The following is a 14,301-nucleotide window of genomic DNA, read 5'->3' as shown; positions in this document are numbered from 1 at the left end:
GGAATCAAGCCCCAAGTAAGGCTCTGTGCTCAGTGTGGAGTCCCCTTCAGATTCAGATTCTTTCTCCCTCCCCCTCTGTTCTTCCCTGCTTAGAGTTCTCGGGTGTGCTTTCACTCTTTCTTCTCTAATAAAATCGTAAAAAAAAAAAAAAAAAAAAGTAAAGAAAAGAAATAAAAAAAATTACCAACAAGAATAGCATTCGTAAATTCACTTGTTTGACCTTGTATGGGATTCAAGACTATAAGACTTCTTTTTTTGTGGGGTGGGGGGTGCCTGGGTGGCTCAGTCGGTTAAGTGGCTGCCTTTGGCTCAGGTCATGATCCCAGCATTCTGGGATCGAGTCCCACATCAGTCTTCCTGCTCCGTAGGGAGCCTGCTTCTCTCTCTGCCTCTGCCTGCCTCTCTGCCTGCCTGTACTCTATCTCTCTGACAAATAAATACAATAAGTAAAATCTTTAAAAAAAAAAAAAAGACTTTTTTTTTTTAAATTAACATATAATGTATTATTAGCCCCAGGGGTACAGGTCTGTGAATCGTCAGGCTTACACACTTCATAGCACTCACCATAGCACAAACCCTCCCCCACGATGCTATAAGACTAACTAAAGGGGATGCCTGGGTGGCTCAGTCGGTTAAGCAATTGCTCAGGTAATGATCCTGGAGTCCCAGGATGGAGTCCCATGTTGGGCTCCCTGCTCAGAAAGGAGTCTGCTTCTCCCTCTGACCTCTCCCCTCTCACGCTCTCTCTCTCTCATTCTCTCTCTCTCCCTCTCAAAATAAATAAATAAAATCTTAAAAAAAAAGAAAAAGACTAACTAAAGGTGCACTGTGAACTTTAAATGCAAGAAGGCATCAGGGAAGACTGAGATCTAGTTTAACCCTAGGTCAAATTCAGAAAGTTCTTAGAAGGACCAACTGTATAATTACAGTTTATTAGATTAGAGCCTAATAGAGTTAAATTAGAGCTTAATTTAACAGGAAAACCAGGATTAGTCTCAGAACAAATATTCGACCATTACAGAGTATTTTTCCCCCACTCATGAATTTACCAACACCTCATAATACATGAATTTTCCATAAACACGTATGGACTTTGCTTTCTATGCAAAGCTAGTACAGATAATGACTGCATAGTAGAAAACAGTCCCTCATTCAAAGTTACATACAGATAATTTAGTAGACTGAAATACTCTTTTAGAAAGAAACTTATTTCTAATAATTTTGTCTATATGAAAACAAAATGGGAAAAAACAAGCCACAAACCACCCAGACATGTGCAAAATAAGGACAGATTCCTCAGATATTACATATCACCTTTGGCCTATCAACCCTTTTTCCCATATTATTGTTTAATAGCAGGTGTCTGTCAATTGCCTTTGGCCCAGCCTTACTAGCGGTTATCAATGAGTGGTCTGCAAATATGAATGTACAGCAGAAATCACCCAGAGAACTTATTAAAACAGATTGCTGGGCAACTCCAAGACTGATTCATTACATCTGGCATGAGACCCAAAATTTACACTTCTAACAAGTGATGCTGATGCTGCTGCCCAAGGAATATACAGAGAACTACACTAGTCTGAGGGCAGCTGTTCTCAACCACAGCTGCCATGTTAGAATCACAGGGAAACTATAAACACCAATGCCTGGGAGTCCCACAGAACAATCATACTAGAAGTTCTGGAGGGAAGTCCTAGAAAATTAATGGGTACCCAGAGTTGAAACACACTAGTCAGGCTAATTAAAAGAAATCTAAACCAAATCTACTGAGAACAGATGTTGCTTAAGACAAAAGCAGGGTAAGATTTTTAGCCCTTATCTGCTGATAAAAGCAGCCAAATAAGGAGTCAAGATTAAATTCAGTATGGTGGCCTCAGTTGCTTATATACCTAGGGCTAAACTCAACAGAAGCTGGATGTAAGCTGGATGTATGTAACACTGCATATTGGTTAACTCTTGGCTCTGGAGTCAGAACATTTAATAGATTTTGCCTTTGGCAAATTAAATAATTAAACCTTGGTATCTTCATTTGGGAGTTAATGAAACTAACACTGGGGCTAAAGATCACGGGGCATCCATGTAAGAAGGTACATCAGAATCTGGCACCTAAGATTTAACATAATCTAAATTGTTGTAAGCTATGCCATACACATACTACCTTGATATTAACCTACCAGAAACACTTAAGAAATTACTGTCCTTTCCAAGTCTACTTTTTTTTTTTTAAAGATTTTATTTATTTATTTGACAGACAGAGATCACAAGTAGACAGAGAGGCAGGCAGAGAGACAGAGAGAGGGAAGCAGGCTCCCTGCTGAGCAGAGAGCCCGATGTGGGACTCGATCCCAGGACCCTGAGATCATGACCTGAGCCGAAGGCAGCGGCTCAACCCACTGAGCCACTCAGGCGCCCCCCAAGTCTTCTTTTTAACTTTCAGTCATCATCAGGGTGTTTACTCTTAAAGATGACAGTCACATCCTTATGGATTTAGATGTTCAGGACTGTTAAGTGTTAAACTTTAAATACCTTACCTATAGAGAGAGCAGTTAATGGAAATAAATACAACTTCTAGAAAGCTTGAAAGTATATAGTACAAACTTACTATGAAATAAGGGAAAATTTCATGTTCTTTCTCTTGACTGCTTAACCATTTCATGATTTATACTTGCCTGTATTACCCTGATGTTTGCTCACTTCTGAATCCCTTTCCCCCTTTTTTTGGCCCAAAATACCACTAAAAATACACTTTCATCGGGCATAGTCTCTCCCGGGTAATCATGGCTTTGGGAGGAAAAAGGGCAGCTCTCCTCACATCCATGTTGTACATTCCCATTAACCAGGTACGTTTTAAAAACCTTAAGGAGGGGGCACCTGGGTGGCTCAATAGGTTAAAGCCTCTGCCTTTGGCTCAGGTCATAATCCCAGGATCCTGGGATAGAGCCCCACATGGGGCTCTCTGCTCAGCAGGGAGCCTGCTTCCTCCTCTCTCTGCCTGCCTCTCTGCCTACTTGTGATCTCTGTCTGTCAAATAAATAAATAAATAAATAAATCTTAAAAAAACAAAAAACAAAACAAAACAAAAAACCACCTTAAAGAAGATTTCAGAATTCCTTAGACTCTAAATCTCTTAAGTATAAATTTAATATTCCTACTACCAACTCTTTTCCTAAGTACTTATGACATTGGTTGAGTTCTAAAAATACAAAGCCCTTGCTAAGACAAGGGTAAAAGATAAGTAGTATCAAACAGCAATTAGGAAAAGAAAACCCCCACAATTACTATTTTGTAACAGGGACTTTGATGTATTTGCAGTAGATGTGAACCATAAAACTGACAAACCTAATCTAGGCCTTATGACTGATGAACTACAAGATCTTCACTAGAAACTTTCAACAATTCAGTCTATGTCCATCAAAGAATCTACAGAAAAGGGACCTTTAGAGGGCACACTGGCGGCTCAGCTGGTTAAGTGTCTGCCTTTAGCTCAGGTCATGATCCCAGAGTCCTGGGATCAAGCCTTGAGTTGGGCTCCCCGCTCAGCTGGGAGTCTGCTTTTCCCTTTCCCTCTGCTCCTCGCCCTACTAGCTGCACGTGCTCTCAAATAAATCTTAAAACAATAACAACAAAAAAACCCTTACAAACAGTAAAACTCTTAAATCTTAAAACATTTCAGATAAATCTCAATCTGTTTATGAATTTACAAGGTTTTAATCTTTAATTTTTGAAGGAAAAATAAAGATTAGGAAAACAAATTTATGTTTTAGAACCATGTCTACCACAAGATTTTATTTGGCTTTTTGGGGTTCCTTGGTCCCATATACTTCTCTGCCCTGGATAAATGACAGCCTGCTCAAATTATATTATTATACTCAGAGGTTTGGAGATATGATTATTAATTAAGCAGATTACTTTCAGTTTACTCTAACAGGAGAGAAATGAGGTTAGTTCACTGAGGGAAATGGTAACACTTAATCAGTACAAAAAGGGAATGGGATGGTAGCTTTTAAGTACTTAACGCCTATTCAAGTAAGCTTAAGTCCAAAAAAACTGAGAACTTCTGTTGCAGAAGTAAAAATTCATCTAAGGGGTCACTTAATCCAATCACTTAAACTTTATAAGTTCTCTTTGCAATGTAATATCTCTAACTAATCTCGCTAACTATATGACTGAAGATGGCCAATGCTTGTTTATTGCTCACTCTTCAGGGCAGATGATTCTCTCTTCAGAGATTTGACTGTTTATAAACTACTTAATAGCCACATTCTATTGACTCACTTGGAGCTGACAAAAAACAAGAACAAAAAACAACAAAATAAAACAAGAAAACCCCCACAGTCCAACAGCACTCCTCAATGCAGCCTCTATCGAAGGAATCAAGAATCAAGAACTTGTTTATTAACTTATTGAGAACAACAGGCACTTTACTATAGTTTTTAACTTACTTTCCAAAAACGATAAGGAACGAACCTTTGAAAGATTTGTTACATCCATAATGGGTCATGATTCTTTCTAAGTCATGATTCTTTTCAGCATTCCAAAAGCTCATCTATTTTACTTTATAGTTTGTTTTATATAGTCTTTTTCTCTTTTTGAAGATGTGAATGACATTCACCTACCACTTAAGCTTTTGTCATCTTTTATTTCTCAAAGATAGTTCAGCTATCATTAAGTTGCCAGCTGTGAAACATTTAATACTATCACATAAAAGTATTTAGGAAAAATAATTTTAGTCTTCTCATGCATGTTGGATTTATTTTATTTTTATTAACCTTTATTCTAATCAAGACAAATTTCTCCTTCCAAAAACAAAAACAAAAAAACCCAACAAATACATGCTAAGGTATAGTAATTTGTGCCCTAATATTACACCAAACTCAGGCCTATCCCTTGAAAGTCTCACTCCAAAACCGAGTCCCCTAAAATTGTTAAAAATTTAATAAGCCTTAGTTCACTTACCGTTTAAAGATTACACTATTTCTCACAGTGATATTTCATAAAATATTTTTTTCGCCAAATAACTCTTCTTCTATTCTCTAAGAAATAAAATTCAAAGCAAATCAAGAACTCTACTTGTTGATACCATATATACAGATAGCTACAGTCCTCAATAGTCTTTGTTACACATTCACAAACTCAGAGACGGATTACTGTCAACACACCAACTCTAATCCCTTTCTATCCCAGACTCAATTTACCAATATTGCCAGTTCTGGCCAATTCTGGATCTTAATATTCATTCAACATGTTGGTTACATGATACTCTATTCATTGTATGAGGTCTCATTTGAAATAAGCCATGTTGGCAAGTTAGCCACACCACAGGAAGTATCAGAAAAGTAATGACTAATGAGATCTAACTTTGACCCCTTTCTAGGCATCCTGGAAATCTGGGTTAACACCAAAGTCTTTTACATGATTTTATGGGGGGGGGGAGAAATTAAAACCATTTAAGGATCTTGAGCTCTTATATTCGATAAGATTTGGTAGCCTAATATTTTCCATGCATATTAAGGTTATCATTTGAGTGATAACAAGTTCCTTTAGTGTGCTGAATAAATACTAAATCTGCCCCAATGGTAACTTTTATACTAGAATTTTGAAAACAGGTTTAAAAAAACAATAATCAGTTTTGAAATCTCAGCCCTCAAGGCAAGTTCTTAATACTGTTTTCATAAGAACATTTAAAAATGGGACACCTGGGTGGCTCAGGTCATGATCCCAGGATCCCAGCATTGAGTCTGGCATCGGCATCCAGCACCCTGCTCAGAGGGGAGCCTGCTTCTCCCTCTGCCTGCCTCTCCCACTTGCGTGCAGGTGTCCCTCCGACAAATGAATAAAATCTTAAAAAAATAAAATTTTGGGACACCTGGGTGACTCAGTCGGTTAAGCGGCTGCCTTCGGCTAAGGTCATGATCCCAGGGTCCTGGGATTGAGTCCCGCATCAGGCTCCTTACTCAGCAGGGAGCCTGCTTGTCCCACTCCCTCTGCCCCTGCTCATGTGCGTTCGCTTGCTCTCTCCCTCTCTGTCAAATAAATAAAATTTTTAAAAAATAAAATAAATTTTAAAAGAGAACATCTAAAAACATTTCATTGAGAAGACAAGAAAGGGAGTGACTGCTGGGTATGGGTTTTTTTGTGGGGAGGGGATAAAAATGTTCTAAAATTGGTTTGTGGTAATGTACAATCCTGTGAACACACTAGTAACAATGAATTGTACCCTTTAATGAGTAAACTGTGTATGTGAATTTTCTCAATAAGTTATTTAAAAGCATTTCAACTTCATCCTAATAGCTATACTACTCTACATGTTATTAAATACCAAGAAAACCAAACCAAAACAACCCCCCCTCAAAAAAATCCCAAAAACTAGATCATAGAGGAAGAGACAAAGAAACCCTTACACACTAACTTAAGCCAGGCATTAGGATGTCAAAAACAAACAACTTAGGAGCCAGAGATGACTGAGCATTAAGAAGCCCTTGTTACAACCACTAAAAGGGTAACAGACTGAATATGACCCCTAAAAGACTATTACTTGAAAACAATCTTGAAATGGAAGGCTTTGCGTCTAGAAACAAAAATATGAATGAAGTCCTCAATAGCATGAGCACTTACTCATCATACTCGATATGATAAATAACGTCTTCATCAGCAGCAACAGAGTCTGAATTAGACGTAGAGGGTACACTGTCCAATTTATTTGTGTTCTCTTTGGAATTATGATTTACATTTCCATTAGTCCTTTTACAAGAACTGCCATTCTTCAGTGGAGTTTTGCCACGTGAATGTCCATCAGAAGCTCTAGTAACACTACGTATACGGGCTTCAAACCAAGCACCAAGGCCGACATCTCTGGCATCCACCAATTCATTTACCTAAAAAGAGTTTAAAATTAGTTAATGAAGCTTAATTTCATCTATTGCTTCAAAAACCATACTATAACTCAAGTTATTTTGAGAGTTATCATGGTTAACAACATTTACAGCTATTCCTGTTTAAAGTAATTAGGAAGATTAGATCAAAACTATTCTTTTTGGATTATACTGACAAATCTGTTATTTACTATTATGAAAATTAACTTTCCTTCTAATTTCATTCAATGAAATAGGTATTTTCTTTACTCCTTGCCTGGGTCTACATTAGACTTTTAGAAATATCATTCTTGTGTACCTAAGTGTTCCAGAAAGTCATTAAATAAGAATGTCACTTAGTGAAAATCCAGGACTTCCTAGTATTGTGGCTGTTACTGATTTGTTTAATTTCTTCAGAATCCTAGAGATAACTTATAGTCAGTCTAACAGAAAACAGTTAAGTAGCAGAAAAAACTTGAACACGGGGAATTATAAACATGTATAAAGGGAAGAATCCAGCAAACCCATCTATAAAAAATGGGGTAAGTTCTATCACCAGTTAATAACTCACTAGCAAATGCATTATTTAGTACCTCAAAAGAGAAAATAAAGAGAACAGAGCTGCAAAGATGCAAAATAGATGTATTCAAGTCTAGTGGATAATCCAGAACTAAAACATGCAATCTGACCAAAAGGAAAATAGTGCATTAGAAACCATGTGTATCAGGAGAGTTACAATGTGGAAGCTGGTTAAAAAAACACACAAACACACACAAAACCTCTCCAGAAAAAATCAGGCAATTGGTCTAAAGGTGAGGTTCTTTCAAGAGCAATAACCAAGAGACCTAGAGACCGCCCCCTTCAGCTTTTTTCATTTTTTAAAGCCCTTAAAAATAAAAAAAGAAAAAAGACCTCATTAATACAAGATGATCATCTAATCAAGCTAGTTCTTCCTGAGGGTATTAGAGACCACTTAAGTTATCCAACAGAATTCTAATGGATTGTATAGCTTGGGACCAGGGTGGAGTTTATACTCAAAGTTAAATATCCATATATTAATGCAAGTCTCTCTTTAGGCTTGTTGAACTCTAACAAGCTTAATAATTCCTCTTTTACAAGATAAGAAATTAAAAGCTCTGACAAGTTAACTTGCTCCAAGTGAAAGCTCATGAAATGTAAAGCTAGAATTTGCAGACATCAACCTTGAGGTTTATGTTCTTGCCACTGTGTTAGGAAGACTGATGAGAAGATGACAAGATAGGTAAATAGGAACTTCAAAGGTTAAGTGATGAAATAAGGTATTAAAAGATAAAAATCAGAGATGAAAGACAGTATATATTATGTACATTAATCTATGCATTAAATGGACACAAGTGCTTTTCTTCCTAATAGTCACTGATAAGTTTAAAGATACTTTTTTTTTTTAAAGATTTTATTTATTTATTTGACCGAGATCACAAGTAGGCAGAGAGGCAGGCAGAGAGAGGGGGGAAGCAGGCTCCCCACTGAGCAGAGAGCCCGATGTGGGGCTCGAACCCAGGACCCTGAGACCCCAGCCCGAACTGAAGGCAGAGGGCTAACCCACTGAGCCACCCAGGTGCCCCTAAAGACACTTTCTTACAGGCAACATTAGCTAAAACAAAAAATAATGTGAAGGTTGATTATACTTGGGAGAATAAACAGACTACTCTTTCACAGCAAATCAAAATGTAAGGTTTTATGTAGCACTTTGCACTCATTATAGCAGAGAATAGAGGGCATACAGTTGATACTGAAATAGGTAACAGAAACATAAAGCAATCTGAAAATACTCCATTGCAGATTCAAAAGAGAACTTACTATCTCATAAAAGGTAGGGCATTGAGTAAAACAACCTTGGACTTACAACTGTAAACAAGAATTGCAAATTCTCTAGTTGACCATTCATGACAATGCATATAAACTGGGTGGGAAAAAAATGCTTCTAAATTTAAAAAAGGATTCTGCACATTACACAGACATACTGAATTACATCAAATTTGAATGGGTCAAAATGCATGCAAGAGATTAAAGATCCTTTGTAAAGCCTGGGTTTTGAATATGGAGAAGAGGATAGTTCAACTTACATGAATAACATGAGAACAGGATGCTGCCATGGTAATTTCTTTGATCTCATAGTAATCCAGTTGAAAATTAAGAACTGCATTGATATGATATAAAGTTATGATATGCTATGATAAAAAAAAAAAAACCTCTGTAAAGTAGGTCTAGAGGGAACATATCAACATAATAAAGGTCTTATATGGAAAAACCCACAGCTAACATGTTACTTAATGGTGAAAAACTGAGAGCTTTCTCCCTAAGTTCAGGAACAAGACAAGAATGTCCACTTTCATTCAATTAGCACTGGAAGCCCTAACCACAGCAATTAGACAAAATTAAAAGCCATCCAAATTGGTAAGAAAGAAGTCAAACTCTCATTATTTGAAGACGACATACTATATTTAGAAAACCTGAAGGACTCCACCAAATAACTGTTAGAAGCAATAAATGAATTCACAGTAAAGTTGCAAGGTACAAAAATCCATGTACAGAACGTTGCATTTCTATACACTAATAATGAAATAGCAGAAAAATTAAAACAATCCCATTTATAACTGCATCAAAAACAGTGAAATTAGCTAGGAATAAACTTAGATAAAAGATAAAAGACATGTACTATGAAAACCATAACACCCTGATATAAGAAATTAAAGAGCCACAAAGAAATGGGAAGACATTCCGTGCTCATGGATTGGAAGAATATTGTTAAAATGTCTATACTACTCAAAGCAATCCACGCATTCAATGTAATCCCTACCAAAATACCAACATCATTTTTCACAGAGCTAGAACAATCCTAAAATTTGTATGGAACCACAAAAGACCTCGAATAGGCAAAGCAATCTTGAAAAGGAAAAAAAAACAAAGCTGGACGTATCACTATTCCAGATTACAAGTTTTACCACAAAGTGGCAGTAATTAAAACAGTATGGTACTGACACAAAAACAGACACACAGATCAATGGAATAGAAGAAAAAAAAAAAAACAGAAATAAATCCACAATTACATGGTCAATCCTCAACAGAGGAGGAATAAATAGCCAATGGAAAAAGATGGTCTCTTAACAAACAGTGTTGAAGACTTGGACAGCTACATGGAAAATAAAACTAGACCACTTTCTCTCACCATACACAATAATAAAATTAAAATGAATTAAAGACCTAAATGTGAGACCTAAAGCCATCAAAAACCTAGAGAAGAGCACACGCAGTAACGTCTCTGACATCAGCTATTGCAACCTCTTTCCAGATATGCCTCCTAAGGGAAACTAAAGCAAAAACAAAGTATTGGGACTACATCAAAATAAAAAGTTTCTGCAAAGGAAACAACTCAAAGGCAACCTACTGAATGGGAGAAGATATTTGCAAATAACATTATCTATAAAGGGTTAGTATCCAAAATATACAAAGAACTGATACAATGCAATATCCAAAACCCTAATAACCCAGTTAAAAAATGAGCAGAAGACATGAATAGACATGTCTGGAAAGAAGACATACAGATGGCTAACAGACCATGAAAAGATGCTGAACATTACTCATCATTAGGGAAATGTAAATCAAAACTACAAGGAGATACCACCTCACACCTCTCAGAATGGCTGAAATCAAAACCACAAGAAGCACCAAAGTGTTGGTGAGAATGTGGAGAAAAAGGAACCCTGTTGCACTGTTGGTGGGAATGCAAACTGGTGCAACCACTGTGGAAAACAGTACAAGTTTCCTCAAAAAATTAAAAATAGAACTACCCTATGATCAAGTATTCACACTAATGGATATTTATCTGAATAATACCAAAACACTAATTTGAAAGGCTTTATTCACCCCTATGTTTATAGCAGCTTTACAATAGACAATTGCAGAAGCAGCCCAAGTGTTCCTCAATAATCAATGTATAGAGAGGTACATGTACATACACACACACACACACACACACACACACACACACACATGCATTGTGAATAGGAATATTATTCAGCCATAAAAAAGACCGAAATCTTGCCATTTGCAACAACGTAGATGGAGCCAGTGTGTATAATGCTAAGTGAAATAAGCCAGTTAGAAACCATGAAACAGACTTACTGCACACCTGAGGCTAATATAACTGTGTTAACTATACTGGAAATAAAATGAAAACTTTAAAAAATAGAAAAATGTAAATCTCTCTACATTTAATAAATAAATTGAATACTTAAATAAAAACCATCCTACCACCACAGGGGAGAGGAGGGCTCAGACAAGTTGTTTACCATCTCTAGAAAGAAGAAGTCCATCCTTAGCCAGAAAATACCTCCCCCAAAGATGTCAAATCGTAAAAGATAGAGGGAAAAAAATCAATTGGGTTGGAGTATTTGAGCTGAAGTTATGAGATAAAGTTAAAACCAAACCCAATCACATAAATGTTAGCTGAAGAGTTGGATTTATTCATATAAAAAATACAGCCACATTTAGAGAAGAATCTTCCATATCCAAGTAGGTGAGAGTTTAAAAAAAAGAAAAAGTATGGGAGACAAGGTGAAATCATTAAATAATGAAATATCAAGAATTACTGGAGAACTTACTATATCAGGTATACTTCTAAGTACTTTATATGTTCCATTTAAAACACACCAGCTCTCTCATTTAAGAACTAGCTCCTAACTTAGATACACACACATACACACACAACAAAAACCCTACACCAGCTCTGCAGATAACCTAGGTTTAAGTTTGAGTTTATCATCTACTAGGTATAACCTTGAAGAAATTATTTAACCTGTCTCAGCCTCAACTTCTTTATACAATAACATACTTTGCTGTGTATTAAGAGATTAGGTAACTAAATCCATATGATGTGCCAACTAGCAAGCATAGGCACAGATGAAAACAACTGTCTCCTTCCACTAAGGAGACATATGTACAATTTTAAGACCCATTAAGTCTCAGTATAGTCTTAATACCATAGTCTTCTTAGTAACAATATTAGCAATTTACTGTTCTGTATATTACCTCCTTTAATAACTAAAATACGAAGTCCTTATTTTCCAATGAGTTATAAAAGAAACTAGAGTCCTAAGGGGATACACACCTGTAAGTGGGAACTAAGCTGATAAAGATTTCCGAATTAGAACATGAATCTCGTGCTCGCTTCGGCAGCACATATACTAAAATTAGAACATGAATCTCATTTCATGTTTTTTCTAAAATTTACAAATCAAAATACAACGTGGTTCCATTTACATAAACTTAAGAAAGAAAATAAAGGATGCACACATAGATTAAAGGTTATTAAGAGGTAATGACGGGATCAAGTTAATAAAAAATGAAGAAATAACTACTCAGAAGTCTGGGTATTAGTTATAACTAGGGAGAAAGGAGTAACAGTCAAGAGGGGGCCCATGGGAAGTTCCTGGGATACTGTTTTATATTTCCTAATTTGGTGGTATTTACAGACACTGACTTCCCATTTCACTAAGCTCTATTTTTTGTACTATTATGTTTCATAATCAAAAAGGTACCAAATCAGGAAGCACAGCTGCATTGTGTTATAAAAGACAGGATATTAAAATATCCATGACTTCCACTTAGTAATTGAGGGGTTTCCCCTTTCCTTTATTTCCTATAATGAACGTCAGAATACATGTAAAAAGTTTATCTAAAAAAGTTAACTTATCTAAACTCTAAAGCCTTATTTATCTTCATTCTAGAATTTAGGCCAAGATGACAGTCATTTCAACAGTAGGATCTGCTGTGAGTCATTCAAAGATTCCACATCCAAAACCAGAACTGAACTATTTAGATATCAAAAGTCCACCTTGTTTGAGAAAATCACCTCCCAGAGACCACAGAAAGGGATGTACCCAGCCTCTGCACAATCTTCCACAGGTCCTCTGAGTGTGATAACGACATACTTGGTTTCTTACAACATATGAAAAGATAACTGAGCAACATTTGGTCCATTTCAGACCTCAAATAGCACAAAACAAGAATTATGGTGGACAAGAACTTCAGTTTAAAATTCTATTTTTTAAATAAGAGAATTATTAAAAAGATAGATTTAAACATTTTTTTAAATGTTAAAATTTTTTAATGTTTAAATGTTTACCTATGTCAGTTTTGAGAAATACTGACTTGAAAATTCACTTTCTGTATCCACTTACATGAAGGCCAAGGAAAATTTTAGGCAAAAAGGAAAAGCTCCAAATCTGTTTGCTCATCCATAAAGTAATTTTAATTATAGAAAGCCCTATATCTATAAAAGGAAAATCTTTACATAGCACAAATGACATAAGCAGGAATTCAAGATAAAGGCAAAACAAAACAAAACAAAACAAAACACAACAACAAAAAAACCCCAAACCAAACAGAAAAACAACAAAACCTCCCAATATTAGTGATCTAGGAACAAATTAAATTTTGATACAGTAGTCACAGACTTGCTCAAAGGAAAACATTCACAACAAACTTAAAAGTAGCAGTTTCTAAGTGTTTTCAGGTTAGCCAAAGGTAAGTTTTAATAGCTAGTAAGATTCTGTGAAAGCAGGGGGCAGTATCATTTGTTTATCCTCCCATCTCTAATATCTAGTACAAATATATAAAAGATAACCAAATATTCATCCAGTGGATGAATTATCCAGAAATAAGCACTTCTATGTTAAAAAAAAAAAAAAAAATCAGGTCACCTGTGTGGCTCAATTGGTTAAGCATCTGCCTTTGGCTCAGGTCATGATATCAAGAGTCCTGGGACTGAGCCCTAGTTGGGCTCCCTCCTCAGTGGGGGAGTCTGCTTCTCCTTCTCTGTGCTCTCATGTGCAACCATGCACACTCTTGCTCTCAAAAAATAAAAATCAGTGAAAATTTCAAATACCTATGACAATTACTGAACTTCATTAAAAAAAGCAAATAAATCTGATAGCCTCTTCAAATAGTAAGTTAAATGCAGCTCTGATTAAACATTATAAACAACAGTATAGCCTTTTCAGAGTTTAAGTTCCAGATTTCATGCATGTTTCTAAATGAGGAAGACAATATAAAATGTAATATGTTTGTACAAATGGGAAGAAGCTGAATCGGAATTTAAAAGCATATCTGATGGGGCACCTGGGTGGCTCAGTGGGTTAAAGCCTCTGCCTTCAGGTCAGGCATGGTCCCAGGGTCCTGGGATCGAGCCCCACATCGGGCTCTCTGCTCGGCCAGGAGCCTGCTTCCTCCTCTCTCTCTGCCTACTTGTGATCTCTGTCTGTCAAATAAATAAATAAAATCTTAAAAAAAAAAAATCTTTAAAAAAAAAGCATGTCTGATGACAAAGCTAAATTTCTTAACCTCTGTGCTATATATATTAATATGAGATATAAAGGTTCTTTAAAAAGTGAGGTATCAGAGAGGTGAG

General features: G+C 36.2%; 1 protein-coding gene across 4 annotated transcripts in view; it reads right to left on the bottom strand.

The window, feature by feature from the left end:
* UHRF2 (ubiquitin like with PHD and ring finger domains 2) overlaps nt 1–14,301 on the bottom strand; it is an 82,521-nt gene that overhangs the window by 57,432 nt on the left and 10,788 nt on the right. For all 4 annotated transcript variants that reach the window (XM_047699325.1, XM_047699322.1, XM_047699323.1 and 1 more), the window contains exon 3: nt 6,616–6,875. In XM_047699325.1, the coding sequence (XP_047555281.1) occupies nt 6,616–6,875 (260 nt within the window). The remainder of the gene's footprint in view (nt 1–6,615; nt 6,876–14,301) is intronic.

Source organism: Lutra lutra, chromosome 13 (genome assembly GCF_902655055.1).
Source record: "Lutra lutra chromosome 13, mLutLut1.2, whole genome shotgun sequence".
NCBI classification, from domain to species: Eukaryota; Metazoa; Chordata; class Mammalia; order Carnivora; family Mustelidae; genus Lutra; species Lutra lutra.
This window is presented reverse-complemented; position numbering and strand designations above follow the sequence as displayed.